General features: G+C 42.8%; 1 protein-coding gene and 1 non-coding gene across 3 annotated transcripts in view; both read right to left on the bottom strand.

Moving 5' to 3' along the window:
* uvrag (UV radiation resistance associated gene) overlaps positions 1-23,078 on the bottom strand; it is a 331,221-nt gene that overhangs the window by 213,578 nt on the left and 94,565 nt on the right. For both annotated transcript variants that reach the window (XM_078222567.1, XM_078222566.1), the window contains exons 7-8: positions 9,546-9,651; positions 2,395-2,521 (exon numbers count right to left, since the gene is read on the bottom strand). In XM_078222567.1, the coding sequence (XP_078078693.1) occupies positions 2,395-2,521; positions 9,546-9,651 (233 nt within the window). The remainder of the gene's footprint in view (positions 1-2,394; positions 2,522-9,545; positions 9,652-23,078) is intronic.
* trnav-aac (transfer RNA valine (anticodon AAC)) lies at positions 21,393-21,468 on the bottom strand. The gene has a single exon. It is a non-coding gene; the product is annotated as a tRNA-Val (tRNA).

A 23,078-nucleotide genomic window follows, 5' to 3' on the forward strand; every position in this document is an offset into this window, starting at 1 on the left:
AAAGTGTTGCTTGTAAATGAAGAAAACTAAAAACAAGCACCTCAGACAGGAATGGCTTTTAGATCCAAGAGGAAAAGGATATAGATAGAGTTAGTCTATTGCAGCTTTTAAACAGCAGGCCAATAGCAAATGGATGGCACAAGCTGGCTAAGGGGTTTATAAAGAGGAGAAAAGGCATCTTAGCTGATAACCACTGGCCTTGCAGATATATACTAACAACTTCTTGGTGGTTAAGAGGTTGCATTTCAGTGGAGTTAAAAGAAAAATCAAAACCTTGCCGTCTGTCTATATTTCTTGCCATTTACCTCTGTTGTTTCAAGTGCCCCAAACACTCCAGTGTCCGATTACTCCTTTATTCAATAAATTAAACAGACAACTGGATTAAAAGGGAATGAGTTGCTTTTGACAGGGGGTTCAGTATTTACATTCTAAATTTATCTTCCTTTAATTAAATGCTTTGTAAATGAATAAATTAAATGTTTGTTTGTATATTTATGAATTATGCAGAATACCTTGATAACACTAGCACGATTGGTACGTTTTCACATTTCTTTTCTAACTGCAGTTTTTCTACTATTTCATTATGAAGCATAACATAAGGCCATGAGGAAGTTCCGGGTTTGTACAACAGTCAGACATTGGATTCAAACCAACTACAGTAATCCTATCTTATTCACCCCCTCCCTAAATCATTCATTATTCTGCTTTACACTGACAATACCAATTTCCTGGTTTCCTCAGGGCACTTTTATCATACTGTTGACAATGGAAGAACGGACGTCGGAAGGAAAAATTGATGAGAGTGGCATGTTGTATGGATGTCTTTTGTGACTAATAAAGAATAAAGTTCTTCAAGAAACCAAAGTGATGAGGGATTGTCTACAGTTGCCGCCCTTCAGCCTGTTGAAATCAAGACCCTCAGTCCCTTGCACACAACGCATTTATAGCAGGGCCTCAAGACTTCTTCAGCACGGATTCCTCATCAAAGCCCAAGCTTCTGGCGGTCAAAGTCATTGCCTCTATTTAACTTATTTTCTCTCCTGCTCTGCAAATTTGGTAGCCCTCAGTTAAAAAGAAATCCAGTTGAGCAGCAGAAATCTCGGCAAAGCTGACCAAGTATTAAGAGTCTCTATGCATTAATGGTTACTACGAACAAGCATTTAAGTTGGGTAACACATTTGGCTGTTTTTAGAGAACTGATGGGTTCCGTTACATTTTAAGACAACCCTCTGGAGTTAATGTCACACATTTTCATTAAATATATTCGTTTATTTTTTAATATCTAAATTAGTAGCAATGAGTTGCAGGTCAAAGGATTTGGTTGCTAACCAATGAGGAAACGTGGAATTTCAACAATTACCTTCTTCAAATTGCTAATTTCTTGTGAAAATTGCTTTGCAGCAACTAGCGGTTGACAGACTCTCTTGGCAGCACTGCTCATTTCAACTAAAATTAGTTAATGTGTGCTTTGGCATGTAGTTAAAAATCAGCTAAAGCACTACAGCAAAAGAAACAGATCTGTAAGCGTGGGTCATTTCTCCTATGTACGCAGATAGGTCGACACCAAAGTTTCCCTAGAGGTTACAAAAGGATGAAATAACTTCAGTTTAAACAATCCAGAAATCAAAATTCAAGTGGGAGCATCACTACTCAAACTAGTTCTGTACAGGTTTTACACTTTGCACTGAAGTCGAGTCTCTCTGACTGCTATTTCAAAAACAAAACTAGACCAAGGCTACATGTTATCTCTTCACACAATTACTTCCTGATAGGGTAGGCGGTGGAGTAGTGGTATTGTCATTGGACTAGTAATCCAGAGTCCCAGGGTAATGCCCTGGGGATCCAGGTTCAAATCACACCAAGGCAGATGGTGAGTTTAATAAAAATCCAGAATTAAAAAGTCTAATGATGGCCATGAAACCACTGTCGAATCTTGTAAAAGCCCATTTGGTTCATTCGTGTCCTTTAGGAAAGGAAATCTGCCATCCTTACCTGGTCTGGCCTCAATGTGACTCCAGAACCACAGCAATGTGGTTGACTCCCGAATGCCTTCTGAAATGGCCTAGCAAGCCATTCAGTTCAGGTGCAATTAGGGATGGGCAATAAACGCTGCTGGCCCAAATCTCATGAATGAATTTTAAAAATGGTCTTGACTCAAAAACGGTCTTGTTCTTATAGCCTTACTACCTATTCGGCCCAAGTTACTGTTTTTCTTTAAGAAGAAAATACTTGGTATATATAAACGAACATATTTTTATATTAAAACAATCAACCTATATGAAAGCACCTCAAATACATCCTTTGTCTTCACCCCTACCCCACATCAAAACAACCAGAATTACAAATTAATCATATTGAAAAAAGCACCAGTACTTCCGCAGAACGGATTCTCACCTTTGTCCTGGAATGCAATCCGCTCCTTATGCAGCACTTCTAATTCTCGTCCAAGTGCCTTTTCCTGTCTCTCTAGTTCATTCTGAAGTACTAAGATCTTCAGCTGCAAACGTTCCCGTTCCTTTTTCTAAGGAGGAAAAGAACAATGAAACAGTTTTACCTCCATCAATTGCTGACTTTATTCAACAGCCTTGTCCACCCACTCAACTACAACAGAGCTGACTGCTGATGAAGGTAGATCTGGAGATCACAGCTCTTTGGTTAAGCAGTTAATGGTGCCATCATGCCAATGCTACAACCAGCTGTACCAGTTCCCAAGCATGATTTTGTGCACAGAGACATCTCTGTTGTAACAGTTCTTTGTTGTAGATTGGTACAAAGTAGAGGCAAGGCTTCAAAAACGTTACCCTCAGATACTTGGTTACCTTTTAGTGAATGGCTCAAAAGTGGAATTGGCAAAGATATGTGACTAAATTTGACATCATCCACTTAGAAAGAATGTGAAACAAAAACAGAAAATGCTGCAAAAATCTGAACAGGTCTGACAGCATCCGTGGAAAGAGAACAGAGCTAATCGGGCAGCATAGTGGTTAGTCAGCAGTGGGACCCAGGTTCGATTCCTGGTTTGGGTCACTGTCTGTGTGGCATTTGCATGGTCTCCCCGGTATCTGCGTGGGTTTCCTCCTATGGTCCGCAAGACATGTTGGTTAGGTGCATTGGCCATGCTAAATTCTCCCTCAGTGTACCCGAACAGGCACCAGAGTGTGGCAACTAGGGGATTTTCACAATAACTTCATTGCAATGTAAGCCTACTTGTGACACTAATAAACAAACTTCTAAACTTGAACATTTCAAGTCTGGATGACCCTCCATCAGAGCGATAGAAACAATGTGACCCAATTTGTCCAAACAGGCCAAATTTCAGCAAAGACCTCTTTACAATTAGTTAGACATCGGAAATACAAATTGCGTTTAAAAAAAGCAAATAGTTTGTTTAAATTTGAAAACAGATTGTAGTGGTGTGCAGAAGACATACTGCTCCAACCCTCACAGACGTCTTCTGGTCTCTCTTCCCAACTTTAGGCTGACAGACACACTGGCAAAATGGTTATAATCTTTGTTGCTTTGAGAAATGGGGCGGGGGCAATAAGAGTCAATTCTCTCATATGCTAGGAGATTGGCAGAACCCCACATGTATTCTCCCAAGGAGTTGGGGGTTGTGTAGTGGCTTGGATTGAAGATTGGCTGACTGATAGAAAGCAAAGGGTTTGATTAAATGGGTCCTTCTCCAGTTGGCGATCTGTACGAGAGGGGTCCCGCAGGGTTCAGTTCTCAGACCACAAATATTTACAACCTATATCAATGGTCAGGTGCATTGGCCATCGCTCAGTGTACCTGAACAGATGGTGGAGTGTGGCAACGAGGGGATTTTCACAGTAACGTCATTGTAGTGTTAATGTAAGCCTACTTGTGACTAATAAATAAACTTTAAACAAGCAGGGTCAGAGAGGTAACATAGCGAAATTTGCTAACAGCATGAAAATAGGTGGGAAAGCAGGTTGTGACAAAGTTTACAAATAGACAGTGACAGGCTAGGGGAATGGGCCAGAATCTGGCAGATGGAGTCTAATGTGAATAAATGCGAGGTTATCCATTTTGGCAGGAAAAATAAAAGGGCAAATTACTATATAAATGGGAAACAGATTCAAAAGGCATCTGTGCAGAGGGATCTGGGTGTCCTTGTGCACGAGTCTCAGAAACTGAGCATGCAGGAGCAGAATGAAGAAGGAAGGCAAATAGAATCTTGGCATTTATTGCAAAGGGTTTAGAGTATAAAAGTAGAGAAGTGTTGTTGCAATTGTATAAGGCATTGGTGAGATCACACTTGGAGTATTGTGTTCCGTTTTGAGGAAGGATGTGGTGGCACAGGAGGCGGTTCAGAAGAGGTTCACTAGATTGATTCCAGGTTTGAAAGGTCTGTCGTTCGAGAAGCGGTTGAGTAACTTGGGCTTGTCCTTGCTGGAGTACAGAAGAATGCGAGGGGATTGATAAAGAAATGTCCCCACTTCTAGAACAGTCTAGGACAAGAGATCGTAGTTGTAGAGTAAGAGGGGGGAGTAAGACAGAGATAAGGAGAAGCTACTTCTCCCAGAGGGTTGTGAATCTATGGAACTCTGCCCCAGAGTGAAGTGGATGCAGAATCAATCAATAGATTCAAGAAAGAGATAGATAAGTATTTGATCAAAAGTGGGATAAAGGGCTATGGGTAAAAGGCAGGGAAGTGGAGTTAGGATGAGATGGAGATCAGCCAAGATCATATAGAATGGCAGAGCAAGCTCGAGGGGCTGAATTGCCAACTCTCGCTCCTAATACTTATGTTCACGATTTTGTTTAGAACCATCTACCGACCAAATTATAAAACCAATTTTCTAGATGGGTGGAGAACTGGCTTGGCCATAGGAGACAGAGGGTAGTGGTCGAAGGGTCTTTTTCCGGCTGGAGGTCTGTGACCAGTGGTGTTCCGCAGGGCTCTGTACTGGGACCTCTGCTATTTGTGATATGTATCAATGATTTGGAAGAAGGTGTAACTGGTGTAATCAGCAAGTTTGCGGATGACACGAAGATGGCTGGAATTGCGGATAGCGAAGAGCATTGTCGGGCAATGCAGCAGGATATAGATAGGCTGGAAAATTGGGCGGAGAGGTGGCAGATGGAGTTTAATCCGGATAAATGCGAAGTGATGCATTTTGGAAGAAATAATGTAGGGAGGAGTTATACAATAAATGGCAGAGTCATCAGGAGTATAGAAACACAGAGAGACCTCGGTGTGCAAGTCCACAAATCCTTGAAGGTGGCAACACAGGTGGAGAAGGTGGTGAAGAAGGCATATGGTATGCTTGCCTTTATAGGATGGGGTATAGAGTATAAAAGCTGGAGTCTGATGATGCAGCTGTATAGAACGCTGGTTAGGCCACATTTGGAGTACTGCGTCCAGTTCTGGTCGCCGCACTACCAGAAGGACGTGGAGGCATTGGAGAGAGTGCAGAGAAGGTTTACCAGGATGTTGCCTGGTATGGAGGGTCTTAGCTATGAGGAGAGATTGGGTAGACTGGGGTTGTTCTCCTTGGAAAGACGGAGAATGAGGGGAGATCTAATAGAGGTATACAAGATTATGAAGGGTATAGATAGGGTGAACAGTGGGAAGCTTTTTCCCAGGTCGGAGGTGACGATCACGAGGAGTCACGGGCTCAAGCTGAGAGGGGCGAAGTATAACTCAGACATCAGAGGGACGTTTTTTTACGCAGAGGGTGGTGGGGGCCTGGAATGCGCTGCCAAGTAGGGTGGTGGAGGCAGGCACGCTGACATCGTTTAAGACTTACCTGGATAGTCACATGAGCAGCCTGGGAATGGAGGGATACAAACGATTGGTCTAGTTGGACCAAGGAGCGGCACAGGCTTGGAGGGCCGAAGGGCCTGTTTCCTGTGCTGTACTGTTCTTTGTTCTTTGTTCAATTCATCCTTGGAATAATACTGGCAAGGCTAGTATTCAAATACACTGCCACATTGGTTCCTCTTCCTTTTTACACGTCCACTCTAATTAAACCAATATTTAGCATCAGCTGCATTTCTGCATCTGAAGTTACTATCTGGAAATGATCAGATAGAATATTTGAAGGTGAAGTCAGATTGCACCTAGCATCACGCGCTTCTGGTGAAAATCCAAATTCAACGTAGGATATGATAGCACTCAAAAATAGATTTGTTTGTGCTGCCCACTGAAATGTGTGGCAGATTAAACAGGAGTTGCATCACTGCACAAGCCGCCAGATGCCTCAAAGTACTTCACACTGGGAAGAAAATGGCAGAAGGTGGACAGGGTTTGGGAACAGAGGAAAAAAATCAAAAGGGAGAGAGGAAGACAACAGTTATTGACGAGATTTTTTTTAAACGCAGTAAAGAAGTTAAGAACAGATCGGAGACCTCCAAAGGACAGCGACTGAATAGGTGGTCACCAACCGAGAGGACAATATAAAGGTCAGTTTTAGAGTTTGAGTCATTTGTGGATTATGGAAATTGGATAAAATCACAGGGATATGAAGTTTAATTTCAACAGGGGAAGGGGGTTCTTGGAGAGGATGGGGCTCACCAGAAACATTTCCTGGCAGCCAGTGCCAAACATTGAGTAGTACTGCAGCTATGAATAAAATGCAAGGCAAATAGCCATCAGTGCAGCCACACTTGTCATATTATTCTGGGAATGTTCGCAGTCTCACAAGACAATAAGAAACTGAGGCTTCAAAAGGCAACCCTTTCTGGAACTAGATATGTCATTGACAATATTAACTATTTTAAACACAAGAAAAACTAAACAATAAAAGGAGAAAGAAAGTTATTCCCCTTCTTTTAAACATTCTGTCTGCACAATGTACCTCAGTAGGTAATGTTTTAAGATAAAAGCTAAATAGAAAGTCAGATGAATGAGAACAGTCGCTCGTTACTGTAAGGCATCTCCATTCAGGATCACGTGTTTCTGCAGCAAAGGTGAACAGCACTGACCATTAAAACTTACCACTGAGGTGCTACAGAACTATCTGCAGCAGTTTACTTTCTTAAAAAGGGATCTCCGAACTTGACAGCAGTTGTGTTTTCACAGATGTTTACATTTAACCAAAAATAGAAACTGGTCATGAAAACGGAATGAGAGGATGAAAATTGCTGTGGCTCTGAACAACTGCAGCTGTAACCTCAGCTGGAAAGGATGCCATAGATTTATATATTTGGACAGAAAGCTGCAAGATAAATGGCTATAACCTAATCAACTACACGACAATTCTGTGCAACAAGTCTTTTAAACTACTGCCCTTAGACAGACTCTAGCACAGACTAAAAGCTCTGCGGATGGAGTTGGGTGTGAGCACACAAAAAGACTGCATTATGCAAAGTAATGGATATATTCCAACACAGATGTGACATCCACAAAGGAGGCACCAAGAAATAACGGGGGTACCAGAAACCATTACAAAGTTAGTTTGCTGAAAATATACAAGGCTATTTTTTAGTATCGCGTTTCCAGAAAGTGCACATTCTATACAGAAAGATAGTCACTCAAAGATGAAACTAACTTGATCTCTTCAGGAATTTTGCCATCAACTTGATGGTGGGAATTGACCCTTTGATTTTGGTGATTTGGTACCAATGACGAACAATCCTGTCCTGGTACCCCCATGCCGACACTATAGTTAAGAAAGCCCACCAACATCTCTTCTTTCTCAGAAGACTAAGGAAACGGCACGGTAGCACAGTGGTTAGCACTGCTGTTTCACAGCTCCAGGGACCTGGGTTCGATTCCCGGCTTGGGTCACTGTCTGTGTGGAGTTTGCACATTCTCCTCGTGTCTGCGTGGGTTTCCTCCGGGTGCTCCGGTTTCCTCCCACAGTCCAAAGATGTGCGGGTTAGGTTGATTGGCCATGCTAAAATTGCCCCTTAGTGTCCTGAGATGTGTAGGTTAGAGGGATTAGTGGGTAAAATATGTAGGGATATGGGGGTAGGGCCTGGGTGGGATTGTGGTCGGTGCAGACTCGATGGGCTGAATGGCCTCTTTCTGTACTGTAGAGTTTCTATGATTTCTATGAAATTTAGCATGTCAGCTACAACTCTCACCAACATTTACAAATTCAACATAGAAAGCTTTCTTTCTGGTTGTATCACAGCTTGGTATGGCTCCTGCTCTATCCAAGACCACAACGAACTACAAACGGCTGTGAACGAAGCCCAGTCCATCACTCAAACCAGCCTCCCAACTATACTTCTCGCTGCCTCGGAAAAGCGGGCAGCATGTTTAAGGACCCCACGCACTCCGGACATTCTCTCTTCCATCAGGAAAAAGAGACAAAAGTCTGAGGCCACATACCAACCAACTCAAAAACAGCTTCCTCCCTGCTGCCAGACTTTTGACCTACCTCGCATTAAGCTGATCTTTCTCTACACCCTAGCTATGACTATAACGTTACATTTTGCATTCTCTCCTTTCCTTCTCTATGTCCGGTATGCTTTGTCTGTACAGTGCACAAGAAATAATATTTTTGACGTGTATACCGATACATGTGACAATAATAAATCAATTCAAAATGCCAGGTTTTCTATGGCAGAGGTTAGATATGGAGTAAAATTCCCCTGCTTTTCCAAAAGATACCCTATCTCAAACTTCAAAACAGCAAGCCTGCCACACCAGTGTATCGCTCATTATTTCTCAAACCAGCAACTTTGTAACCAGGGTAAAAATGTCAGATTCAATTAGTGTTGAATGAAGGCCATTGAATTGAGCATCCTGGAATTCTTATATAAAACAAAAACTGAAAATGCTGGATAAACTCAGTAAGTCTGGCAGCATTTGTGGAGAAAAAAAGAGTTAATGTTTCGAGTCTATACACTTCTGAAGAAGAGTCACATGGACCTGAAACGTTAATCATTTTTCTCTCTCTGTAGATGCTGCCACACCTGCTGATTTATCCAGCATATTCTGTTTTATTTCAGATTTCCAGCATCTGCAGTACTTGGCTTTTACCCTCAAAGTTCTTGTCCAGTTCTCCTTTTCTCATCCAGTTTCCTCAATATGTCAATATTAATCATTGCTCGTCCTGCTGAATTCAAGAAACTTTAGGGACAATTGTTTTAAAAATCAACTTTGTTGCATTTGGCCATCTCCCCAGGCCAAATCCCCCTCCTAGACCATGGGCTGTAAAGAGAAAGGAAGAATACTGCTTTAAAAAAGACATTTTGTCGCAGTTTTTCATCTTGCACTCAATGAGGACAATTCGCAAGAATACCAATACAAGCGAAATCAAAAAAAAATGCATGAGAATATATGAAGTGCATGTATAAAGTCCAACTGTGGAGCCACTGAATGAAGGCCTTAGGGGACTACTGCCCTACACAGTTCTTGCTTGGCCTGAACAGAAGATCGGCTGGGAAAGAATAACCTGCATTTTGAGGAAACTAGGAGCAGCGTGCTAAGTCGACAGTTTGCCTCTCCACTGAAGTTCAGGCCTAATATTTGCACAGGTTTTCAGCTCACATACTGCTATCAGAAGTATTCACAGTTCTTCAAGTTCAAAATTGGATATTTAGGATAGACATGATTCTTGTCTTACCATTTTTGTAGTAGATGCAGTTAGTCGCAGTTTCTCCTCTATTTCCTTGCCTACTTTCTGAACGGTTACCTGAGTCTGTTTTATTGCACGTTGGGCAGTATGAAGCCTGTAACACAAGAACGAAAAATATAAAAATCAGAAATTTACTTCAAATATTCAAAGTACCAATTCATCACAACAATGGGAAACCCTGCCCTTTGGGCACCACCCTCTTTAATAATAGTGCAAGACAGCACAAGTTCACTTTCATCAGTGAACACTGCTGGTATTTTCTGGATAGTTTGGAGACTGCCCGACTAATCCACAACACAACTGAACATGAAGAAACATGACGGTTCTTCTGCCGAAGTAATTTTTTAGAAGAAACAAGGAAGAAAGGAACAAAAAGGACAACCATAAGTGGAATCCATTTTGAAAAACATTTACTCAGTATCGTAGCATTCTGATCAAGTATAAGCCTGATAGAGGACAATAACGATGCTATTTAATAAGGAATTTATCCCTTGACTGATATGGGTTAAAATTTTGTTAGCATCTTTGGAATGAGCCATTGGGTAGCGCCATATCGTAAAGTCACACCAACTGCCTCTGATGCATGTATACCCAAAAATTCATTTTAATAGTTAGAATAAAGAACTTAATTGCAGTTTGGAACATAGCACTTCTGTTACATTGGAACACGATTGTTTTCTATCACTAGTCGAGTAATAGGATGTAGCTAGCACAAAAGATTTCATAGCACCTACAATTCATACAAAGATTACACATTTTGGAACATCTCCAAGACTTGCCACAATGTGTCTTTCAAATGTCCAAAATGATTGCTACAACCAATGCCACACATTGCAAAGACTCATTTCAATTTACTTTTCTTTAAATTTACTCATGGGATGTGGGTGTTGCTGGCTAGGCTAGTATTTATTGCCCATCCCTAAAAGCCCCTGGAGAAGATGGTGGTGAGCCGTCTTCTTGAACCATTGCATCCCATGTGGTGTAGGCACACCCACAGTGCTGTTAGGGAGGGAGTTCCATGATTTCGACCCAGCGACGATGAAGGAACGGTGATATATTTCCAAGTCAGGATGGCGAATGGCTTGGAGGGGAACTTCCAGATGGTGGGGTTCCCATGTGTCTGCTGCCCTTGTCCATCTAGATGGTCATGGGTTTTGAAGGTGCTGTTTAAGGAGCCTTGGTAAGTTTCAGCAATGTATCTTGTAGATGGCACACACTGCTGCCACTGCGCACCAATGGTGGAAAGAATATAGAACAGTACAGCACAGTACAGGCCCTTCGGCCCATGATGTTGTGCTGAGCTTTGTCCGAAACCAAGATCAAGCTATCCCACTCACTATCATTCTAGCGTGCTCCATGCGCCTATCCAATAACCACTTGAAAGTTCCTAAAGTGTCCGACTCCACTATCACAGCAGGCAGTCCATTCCACACCCTAACCACTCTGAGTAAAGAACCTACCTCGGACATCCCTCCTATATCTCCCATGAATCTTATAGTTATGCCCCCTAGTAACAGCTACATCCACCCAAGGAAATAGTCTCTGAACGTCTACTCTATCTATCCCCCTCATCATCTTATAAACCTCTATTAGGTCGCCTCTCAACCTCCTCTGCTCTAAAGAGAAAAGCCCTAGCTCCCTCAACCTTTCCTCATAAGACCTACCCTCCAAACCAGGCAGCATCCTGGTAAATATCCTTTGCACTCTTTCCAGTGCTTCCACATCCTTCTTAGTGAGGTGACCAGAACTGCACACAATATTCCAAATGTGGTCTCACCAAGGTCCTGTACAGTTGCAGCATAACCCCACGGCTCTTAAACTCCAACCCCCTGTTAATAAAAGCTAACACACTATAGGCCTTCTTCACAGCTCTATCCACTTGAGTGGCAACCTTTAGAGATCTGTGGATATGAACCCCAACATCTCTCTGTTCCTCCACATTCCTCAGAACCCCACCTTTGACCCTGTAATCCGCATTCAAATTTGTCCTACCAAAATGAATCACGTCGCACTTATCAGGGTTAAACTCCATCTGCCATTTTTCGGCCCAGCTCTGCATCCTGTCAATGTTTCTTTGCAGCCTACAACACCCCTCCACCCCATCCACTACTCCACCAATCTTGGTGTCATCCACAAATTTACTGATCCACCCTTCAGCCCCCTCCTCCAAGTCATTGATAAAAATCACAAATAGTAGAGGACCCAGCACCGATCCTTGTGGTACACCGCTGGTAACTGGTCTCCAGTCTGAAAATTTTGCATCCACCACCACCCTCTGTCTTCTATGAGATAGCCAGTTACTTATCCAAACGGCCAAATTTCCCTCTATCCCACACCTCCTTACTTTCATCATAAGCCAACCATGGGGGACTTTATCAAACACCTTACTAAAATCCATGTATATGGCATCAACTGCTCTACCTTCATCGACACACTTAGTTACCTCCTCAAAAAATTCAATCAAATTTGAGAGGCAAGACTTATCCTTCACGAATCCGCGTTGACTATCCCGGATTAAGCGGAATCTTTCTAAATGGCCGTAAATCCTATCCCTCAGGACCTTTTCCATTAACTTACCAACCACCGAAGAAAGATTAACCGGCCTATAATTACCAGGGTCATTCCTATTTCCTTTCTTGAACAGAAGAACAACATTCGCCACTTTCCAGTCCTCTGGCACTATCCCCGTGATTTCCACTCCATCTGACGAAGGAGCAGTGCTCCGAAAGCTAGTGGCATTTGCTACCAAATAAACCTGTTGGACTTTAACCTGGTATTGTTAAAACTCTTACTGTGTTTACCCCAGTCCAATGCCGGCATCTCCACATCATGACTATCCCCGTGGACAGTGAGGACCCAAAGATCAAAGCCAAAGGCTCTGCAATCTCATCCCTTGCCTCCCAAAGAATCCTAGGATATATCTCATCAATAAAGAGTGAATAGAACATAGAACATAGAACATTACAGCACAGAACAGGTCCTTCGGCCCACGATGTTGTGCCGACCTTCATCTGAAACCAAGATCAAGCTATCCCACTCCCTACCATCCTGGTGTGCTCCATGTGCCTATCCAATAACCGCTTAAATGTTCCTAAAGTGTCTGACTCCACTATCACTGCAGGCAGTCCATTCCACACCCCAACCACTCTCTGCGTGAAGAACCTACCTCTGATATCCTTCCTATATCTCCCACCATGAACCCTATAGTTATGCCCCCTTGTAATAGCTCCATCCACCCGAGGAAATAGTCTTTGAACGTTCACTCGATCTATCCCCTTCATCATTTTATAAACCTCTATTAAGTCTCCCCTCAATCTCCTCCGCTCCAGAGAGAACAGCCCCAGCTCCCTCAACCTTTCCTCATAAGACCGACACTCCAAACCAGGCAGCATCATGGTAAATCTCCTCTGCACTCTTTCCAGCGCTTCCACATCCTTCTTATAGTGAGGTGACCAGAACTGCACGCAATATTCCAAATGCGGTCTCACCAAGGTCCTGTACAGTTGCAGCATAACCCCACGGCTCTTAAACTCCAACCCCCTGTTAATAAAAGCTAACACACTATATGCCTTCTTCACAGCTCTATCCACTTGAGTGGCAACCTTTAGAGATCTGTGGATATGGACCCCAAGATCTCTCTGTTCCTCCACAGTCTTCAGAACCCTACCTTTGACCCTGTAATCCACATTTAAATTAGTCCTACCAAAATGAATCACCTCACATTTATCAGGGTTAAACTCCATTTGCCATTTTTCAGCCCAGCTTTGCATCCTATCTATGTCTCTTTGCAGCCTACAACAGCCCTCCACCTCATCCACTACTCCACCAACCTTGGTGTCATCAGCAAATTTACTGATCCACCCTTCAGCCCCCTCCTCTAAGTCATTAATAAAAATCATAAAGAGCAGAGGACCAAGCACCGATCCCTGCGGCACTCCGCTAGCAACCTGCCTCCAGTCCGAAAATTTTCCATCCACCACCACCCTCTGTCTTCGATCAGATAGCCAGTTACCTATCCAATCGGCCAACTTTCCCTCTATCCCACACCTCCTTACTTTCATCATAAGCCGACCATGGGGGACCTTATCAAACGCCTTACTAAAATCCATGTATATGACATCAACCGCCCTACCTTCATCAACACACCTAGTTACCTCCTCAAAAAATTCTATCAAATTTGTGAGGCACGATTTGCCCTTCACAAATCCGTGCTGACTATCCCGGATTAATCCGCATCTTTCTAAATGGTCGTAACTCCCATCCCTAAGGACCTTTTCCATCAATTTACCAACCACTGAAGTCAGACTAACCGGTCTATAATTACCAGGGTCATTTCTATTCCCTTTCTTAAACAGAGGAACAACATTCGCCACTCTCCAGTCCTCTGGCACCAACCCCGTGGACAGCGAGGACCCAAAGATCAAAGCCAAAGGCTCTGCAATCTCATCCCTCGCCTCCCAAAGAATCCTAGGATACATTTCATCAGGCCCAGGGGACTTATCGACCTTCAGTTTATTCAAAACTGCCAATACATCCTCCCTCCGAACATCTATTTCCTCCAGCCTATTAGCCTGTAACACCTTCTCTTCCTGAAAAACATGGCCCCTCTCCTTGGTGAACACTGAAGAAAAGTATTCATTCATCACCTCGCCTATCTCTACTGATTCCATACACAAGTTCCCACCACTGTCCTTGACCGGCCCTAACCTCACCCTGGTCATTCTTTTATTCCTCACATAAGAGTAAAAAGCCTTGGGGTTTTCCTTGATCCGACCCGCCAAGGACTTCTCATGTCCCCTCCTAGCTCTCCTCAGCCCCTTTTTCAGCTCATTCCTTGAATGTTTGTGAATGGTGTGCCAATCAGGCAGGCTGCTTTATCCTGGACGTTATCAAGCTTGTTGGAGCTGCACTCATCTAGGCAAGTGGAGATTATTCCATCACACTCCTACTTGGGCCTTGTAGATGGTCATCAGGCTTCAGGGAGTCATGAGGTAAATTACACGACGTACGATTCCCAGTCACCAACCTGTTCCACAGCATTTATACGTCCAGTTCAGTTTCTGGTCAATAGTGGGGATTCAGCCCAAGATGGGGTAATGCCATTGAATGTCAAGTGGTCAGATTCTCTGTTGTTGGAGATGGAGATGGCCTACCACTTGTTAGCTCATGTATGGTTATTGTGCAGATCTTGCTGCATTTGGACCCGGACTGTTGAGGAGTCACGAATAGTACTGAACATTGCACAATCAGCAGGGAACATCTCCACTTCTGACCTTATGATGGAAAGAAGGTCATTGATGAAGCAGCTGAAAATGGCTGGACCTGGGACATTATCTGTTGTAGATTGAACTAAAGTAGATTCATCGCTGCTGTGACAACAGTCAAATCTGTTTAGTTGTTAAATAAATAACATTCTTACTTGAAACAGTCAGAGACCTTGGCAGGGAAGAGGGATCCCTATACTCAAACACACCACTCAGAAGCCAGTAAGTCTTGTGCTCATAAAATCATAGTATGATACAGCACAGAGGCCATCATTGAGCCCACCGTGACTGCACCAGGTCCATTGATAGACTTATCAAAGTGGCAGTGGGTGAGAAACGGATTGGGTTGTGGGTATGTGCCCCACCCCCAGGCCAGTGGAGCAGCCTAGATAATACCAGTGGATCTGCATTCAACTTGCATCAATGTCACAGATGGACTGAAATGAAAAAAAGTGTAAAATGACAAGATTATTTTCAGAGACTGCCACAAAAGGCACTGCTGACTGGATGGACTGAGCGGTAATTTTGAACAAGAATTTCAAACAAAAACACAACCCTCAAACCACAGTAAATGTATGGCACATTTCAACTCGCAGTAATCTTTGGATGCATTAAGTGAAAACCTGACTATTTATTTTGGTTCAGAAAAGCCATTCCAGTCCCCCACAGATTAATCTTTCAGAGCTCCGTTACAGCAAGAACAATTTATGGCTTGATTCTATTTGCTTAGTGCAAGTCTGTCAGAGCACGGCCCCCACCCAAGCCACATTTTATTACTTCTGGAGACGGGTACAGATATACACATACAGACATCAGTGAATGCACCAGATATTATGCTCTTCGAGCGTACAGTTCATGAGGTCCCAGGTTTGATTCCTGTTCTGTGCTGAATTCAGGGCTTTAGTAAGGGCGAGTCATGGTGCTAAGATTGGAGATAGTGACTCAGTGAAGAAATTGATCACTCGGGTTAACCTGCTTGCAATCTTTATTTGAAGAGGTGGAAGAGAGGAGAATTTAGTTGTGTAACTAAACATTGTACATTTCCTTTAAAGGTGGTACAACAATGCATTGTGTTATAGGTATCATGTTAAACAAATCACTGTCCAGCATGGAGACTCTGTGAAAACTACACATAAAAATCATGTGTCAATTGCATGGGCAGACATGCCATTTAGGTTCAAGTGATAAAAATGCTATTTTTTTGAAACTAGGTAGGAGATGAGTCACACGTTTAAATGTACTGGTTGTAAAGGCAGTGGAAGCGGATTTAATATCAAGCACCAGAATGGAATTGCATATTTTTCTTTTCAGGAATAAACTGCAATTCTATGGGGAACAAATAGGGGAGTGGGACTAATTTAATTAGCGTTTTTGAAGTACTGCACAGGTATGATGGATTAATGGCCTCCTGTGTACTATACAACTAGGTCCTTCTGTACAAGGCAGGTTCAAAATGAAGCTTTGGGAACCAGTCAACACTGACTGATAACTATTTTTCAATAATAGTTTTTACATAGGTTACGTCTGACGTCCAACGACGAGAGAGCAGGTTTAGAAGCCTGGATAAAATCTGCAAATTTGAATCGACTTAAGTGTTACACCTGATCCAAATCTTGCAGTTCTAACTGAATGGTAAGTCTCAACATAAACTCACTTATTTTATCTCCAATCCTCACCCAGCACCTTGACTCTTCCAAAAGAATTGTGCGCACAATCAGGACCAAAACGCGAGCAGATATTGCAAATCACCGATGTCCCCTTCACCATCCACCGACTGATTCCCCTGGCCACAGATCACCTCACTGCCTGATTGAGAAAAGCCAATTCTGTACAAACCATACATTAAAGTGGGCTATATTGACACGATGAACTACCTAGAGTGCTAAGTACAACATCTCAATTAAATAGCTGAATTAAACCAAATGGCTATCTTTGTCATCAAACCAGTGTACAATTCAAAAGATGGTTTATAAAATGGTGGAAGCCTCAAGCTCCATTCTCCCATTTTTGCCTTTGAAATCTGTCACCCAGTCTCCTGCAAGTTGATTGGATCCAAAACAACAAAACAGGCAACCTATACCTGGGAATTGGAGGCAAACTCTATGGACTAGAATCAGTTGGGAGGCAAGGTAGGGATAAAAGATTTATTCTGAGTTGATTGGCAGCATGTGATGTGATCTTCTGCAGAATTCGTACTGGGGTCCAAGCGTTTCACCATACTTTGATTTGTATAAAGCAATAAAGAGTCATACATCAAAGTTTGCATATGACATTAAGTTAGGATGCACAATAAGTTGCATGAAAATGGAACAGGAAGTTACAATGGTAGAGACAGATAACAGTAGATAGAACAACGACAGATGGAGTTCAATGTAAGGTTCAAGACAGACAAAGCAAAATACTTTAAAAGGTTGAAACACCAGGTGCTGTGGCAGAGCGAAGGGATGTAGAAGTCAATGTACACAATTCATCACAAGTTAGTGAACAGATACAAAAGGCAACCAAAAAGAATATTCAGTTCTGCACACCAAACTTTAGAAAATATATTGTTCTTGGGAGGGAGACAACACAAATTGATCAAAGTGATACCAGGCCTTCATAAATCAGGGTGCATAAACTTGGGGTCTATTCATTTGGGTTTAGATTGTTTATGGGTGATACAATTGAGACATTTAAAATCTTAGAGGTTTGCTAGCATAGATATAGAGAAACTATTTCCTCTGGTGGTGGAATCCAGAACAAGAGGTTTGCAAAATGTTGTGGAAATCCCCCAAAAGGCTGTGGATGCAAGGTTTGATTTTTTTTTTCTTTATTCATTTGTGGGCCAGCATTTATTGCCCATCCCTAGCTGCCTGAGGGCAGTTGAGTCAACCACATTACTGTGGCTCTAGAGTCACATGTAGGCCAGACCAGGTAAGGATGGCAGATTTCTTTCCCTAAAGGACATTTGTGAACCAGATGGGTTTTTCTGACAAACTCCAATGGTTTCATGGTCATCAGTAGATTCTTAATTCCAGATATTTTTTAATTGAATTAAAATTCCACCACCTACTATGGCGGGATTCGAACCTAGGTCCCCAGGACATTAGCTGAGTTTCTGGATTAATAGGCCAGCGATAATACCACTTAATTGATTAAAGTTTTTAAAGGTGATGGACATTTTTTGTTAGATAGAAGTACCAAAAAATGAGTCAATAGCAGCCAAACGGAGTCAAGTGACAGATTAATCACATTTAGTTGAATGCTGTAGATTGGGCTCAAGGGGCTGAATGGCCGACTACTGTTGCCATTGACGTGTGTTTTTTAAGCCTTTGCTTTAAGTTTGGTAACTGTGCAGTCTCTCACTTTTCCATAAACAGCAGAGGGAATGTGCCACAGGCTCTCTGGCCAAAGGAAACAGGGACCAATTTCCACATTGGGCCTCCATGGCCAATACTTTTCAATTTGACAAGGTAGTTATTACCTCTGATCTCATCATGCTTTCTAACTTGTCAAGACAAATTCATTTGGAGTGAGGTTCCCTTATTTTGGTTCACCAATGTAACCGAACTTAATGCATCTCACTCTGAAAAGTAAACATTCTTTATGTTAAAGTGGACTTACAATCAATTTCATTCATTTTGATCATAAATCTCACTCCTAACGTTTCCCTCATGTTGACAGCTGAGTATAGTGGGAACCACAGGGCAAAATCAAGTTTTCAAAGACACAAGGGAATTGCTTATTGGCTGCGCCTTCATGAATGGGTATTAACAATACTTTCCTAAGAATAGGGATAGATGGTCAGAAAATTTAAAATACAAAGCTCATTTAATTCTTCTCAACTGCTGGCAGCATTCTTACATGGTTTTATTTCCTTGATAATTGGGCACCTATTACAGGGCGAGTTCTTCAACTTGTTTTGGATTGTCAAATGGTTCTGATGGATTCCACCCTGATGACTAACATGAACAAGGGAAGAAGTGGTGAAGTGACGAAGACAAGCAAAAGTAAGCTGAATGTGGGCAGGGAGAGTTAAGGGAAATGGTTACCTCCCAACAAAGCAAGCAATCCTTATTGGATGAGGATGCCCAAATCTTCTGATCAGACAAAAATAAAATGCACCCATCAATTTTCCAATGGAGAATCCAGCAAAACTCACTGAGTGCAGGAAACCTCAGAGGGAACAGCAGAGGGAATCTGCACAGAAGCTAGTCCCCTTTAGCTACCATATTCTGGTAAGTAAGAGTTTAAACGTCCTCAAACATTTGTGTAATAGTAAAAGGAGGCAGGCTGGTCTGGTGAAGAGCATCAGCTGCCTAGTTACCCAGGAGTTATATTTTTTTTTTTCGGTTTAACATAACCTGGGTAACTATCCAAGTAACAAAGTCAGAACCATCAAAAGTCTCCAATTCCAGCTCAGAGTCTGAGACTGGAGGATCCTGGGGAATAGGGTATCGATCAGTGGGAGTTCAAACTTTCCAGGAAATTCCCACTGATTAATCTCTAGTTCTTGATTCATTTAAATATCTTTAGTTCTGGGGCCATAAAAGAGCAGGTGGGCTTATTTAGCTGGAGCTGAAGATGTGATGTTTGCACTGCTTGTGAAGAAGTGCAGTCCACAGAAATATCTTGTGTACCGAGTTATAGCTAAAATAGTTAGACGGTATCTGGTGGACCCTGAAAGGTTACAATGTCATGGAGACAGGTGGAGCTCAAGAAGGCTCCGTGATTTCAATTAATCAGCATACTTCTTGAGTAAAGGTTGGTTGCAGTTTGACCTTGTGGTTTGCAGCTCAACAATAGTCTTAGGAACTGTTCTGTGCAGTTAAGGCTCAGGAGAAGTTTGGAGAGCTGAAATGTGTTTGCTGGAGATAGTTAGTGTTCAGAAGCTGCACTGGGATCCATTTATAACAGTGCAGCCAGAAAACTGGGAGTTTAAAGAAACCTGGGACAATGCCAGCTTAGTGAAGCTCGTGGATTGCCAAAGAGTTGAAATTGCAGTGGTGAGGCTGTTGTCCAGTGGTAATGTCACTGCGCGAGTAATCTAGAGACTCGGGTAATGATCTCAAGACCAGGGTTCGGATCCTACCAAGACAGATGGTGGGATTTGAATTCAATGCCACATTGTTGTGGAGTTAGGCTTTTCCCTCATAGTAGGCAGCTACAGATTTTTTCTCATGTAAGCTGCATCTCTCAGCCGGGGAGGCCATGAGTTGGGTGTCTGCCGGTAACGAGAACAAAGAGCTGAGGCATCCACAGTCAAGAAATCTTTTCAAGACATTGGATGGTTGCTTAGCCAAAAAGCCAATGGAAGGACCCTTCATAAAAATCTTCCTCTGTGAGTAGTTGAAATACTGAGGGGGAGGTAAAGTGAATTGCAGAGGGTTGTGGCACACCTTTGGGTTGGGTTTTCCTGGATTAAGTGAATTAAACTTCAAAATCCTTCTGTGTGAGACCATACTTGATTGGAGGAGGTGTGGGGGGAGATGTAAAAAGTAGAACTGAGTTTAAAGCACGAGTTTTTATAAACTATAGTGTTAAGTTAATAGCATTTGCTTACTTCAATTTTTTTTTTTATAAGTACAATGAAGTTGTTTCTGTTTAAAGTAGTAAAATTTTGTGGTGTAGTTCTGTTCATTAATTACTGGATGTTTCTATTTCTCTTTCTTTTCCCAACTTTTCCGTAGTTGGGAAAATGCTGGAATCTATCATAAAGGAAGAAATAGCAGGACACCTGGATAAGAATGGTTCAATCAAGCAGACGCAGCATGGATTCAGGAAGGGAAAGTCATATTTGACTAATTTACTGGAGTTTTTGAGGAGGTGACGAGTGCGGTTGACGGGGGGAACAGGTGGATGTATTGTATTTGGATTTCTAGAAGGCTTTCGATAAGGTGCCTCACAAAAGGTTACTGCAAAAGATAAAGGTGCACGGAGTTGGGGGTAAAGTGTTAGCGTGGATTGAAGATTGGCTATCTAACAGAAAACAGAGAGTAGGTATAAATGGGTGCTTTTCTGGTTGGCAATCCGTAACTAGTGGCGTGTCTTAGAATCTTAGAAACCCTACAGCACAGAAAGAGGCCATTCGGCCCATCGAGTCTGCACCGACCACAATCCCACCCAGGCCCTACCCCCATATCCCTACATATTTACCCACTAATCCCTCTAACCTACGACTTCCAGGACTAAGGGCAATTTTAGCATGGCCAATCAACCTAACCCGCACATCTTTGGACTGTGGGAGGAAACCAGAGCACCCGGAGGAAACCCACGCAGACACGAGGAGAATGTGCAAACTCCACACAGACAGTGACCCAAGCCGGGAATCGAACCCAGGTCCCTGGAGCTGTGAAGCAGCAGTGCTAACCACTGTGCTACCGTGCCGCCCAAAATGTGGAAAGTTTAACTGGTGGGCAGAGGCCAGCCAGTACAGGGACCGAACCCATGACCGTGGCGTCATGAGCACCACGTTTCAACCAGCTGAGCTAACTCGCCACAAAATGTCTTTAACATCGAGACTCGGACAATGATGAGCATCAAACTGGAATCAAGCAATTTTCCCTTACACGACATGAGGAAGCTTAATGAATGCTTCTGCCTGGTTTCGAACCGGGGACCTTCCGCGTGTTAGGCGAACGTGATAACCACTACACTACAGAAATAGCTTAAAGGCCGCAGGGATCGGTGCTGGGGCCTCAACGATTTACCATATACATAGATGATCTGGAGGAGGGGACCAAGTGTAGGGTAACAAAGTTTGCGGATGACACAAAGATGAGTGGGAAAGCAAATTGCGTGGAAGACACAGAGTCTACAGAGAGATTTGGATAGGTTAAGTGAGTGGGCGAGGATCTGGCAGATGGAGTATAACGTTGGTAAGTGAGAGGTTATCCACTTTGGAAGGAAGAATAGGAAAAGGGACTATTATTTAAACAGTGAAAAATTACAACACGCTACTGTGCAGAGGGACCTGGGGGTCCTTGTGCATGAATCACAAAAACAGAGTTTGCAGGTGCAGCAGGTGGTCAAGAAGGCAAATGGAATGTTGGCCTTTATCGCGAGAGGGATGGAGTATAGAAGCAGGGAGGTCATGCTGCAACTGTACAAGGTGCTGGTGAGGCTGCACCTAGAGTACTGTGTACAGTTTTGGTCCCCTTATTTAAGAAAGGATGTATTGGCTTTGGAAGGGGTGCAGAGAAGGTTCACTAGGTTGATTCCGGAGATGAGGGGGTTGGCTTATGAGGAGAGATTGAGCAGAATGGGCCTGTACTCTGGAGTTTAGAAGGTTGAGAGGAGATCTTATAGAGACATAAGATAATGAAGGGGCTAGACAGGGTAGAAACATAAAGATTGTTTCCACTTACAATGGTAACAAGAACTAGGGGGCAAAGCCTCAAAATACGGGGGAGTCAATTTAGAGCAGAGTTGAGGAGGAACTTCTTCTCCCAGAGGGTAGTGAATCTTTGGAATTCTCTGCCCAATGAAGCGGTAGAGGCTACCTCGTTAAATGTGTTTAAGTCACAGATAGATAGGTTTTTAGCCAATAAGGGAATTAAGGGTTATGGGGAGCAGGCGGGTAAGTGGAACTGAACCCACTATCAGATCAGCCATGATCTTATTGAATGGAGGAGCAGGCTTGAGGGGCCAGATGGCCTACTCCTGCTTCTATTTCTTATGTTCTTATGTATACAGTCAAGATCCCTACCGGAATCACAACACAAGGTTCCGAGTTGCAAATTTTACTCTCAACAATATGACAAATATCAGACTGAAGTGGTAAAATCAAACAGAGATTAAGTAGATAATAGTGTTGGTCTATGTTGCGCACAATTTTAAGGTAGTCAATCATCAGATCATTCATCAATAATTAATTTTTACTGCTAGGGAAGCATGAGCAAAAGGGTCAGTTCTTGATCTTGAATTGTGTTATTACAATAAACAGGAGTATAAGACTGGGTTGGGAATGCCAATAATGTAATCAAAATTAAAATAGTTTGAATCATTAACTGGCAGGCTGATGTAGCAAATATTTTGCAGCTAAATCATCTCACTGAGACTGAGCAGCAAGGGATGAGATTCAGTGAGCCAGGACACAATCTTTACAATGCAGGAGGCCATTCACCCCATCGGATCTGCACTGGCTCACTGAAATAACATTCTACCTAGTACTCCCTGCCTTATCCCCGTAACCTTACACATTTTTTTTTTCAGATGGCAATCCAATTCCCTTTTGAAAACCTCTGCCTCCAAGACTCTTTCAGCAACTTCACTGCAG

The sequence above is a fragment of the Mustelus asterias genome, chromosome 10, assembly GCF_964213995.1.
Source record: "Mustelus asterias chromosome 10, sMusAst1.hap1.1, whole genome shotgun sequence".
Classification (NCBI taxonomy): domain Eukaryota; kingdom Metazoa; phylum Chordata; class Chondrichthyes; order Carcharhiniformes; family Triakidae; genus Mustelus; species Mustelus asterias.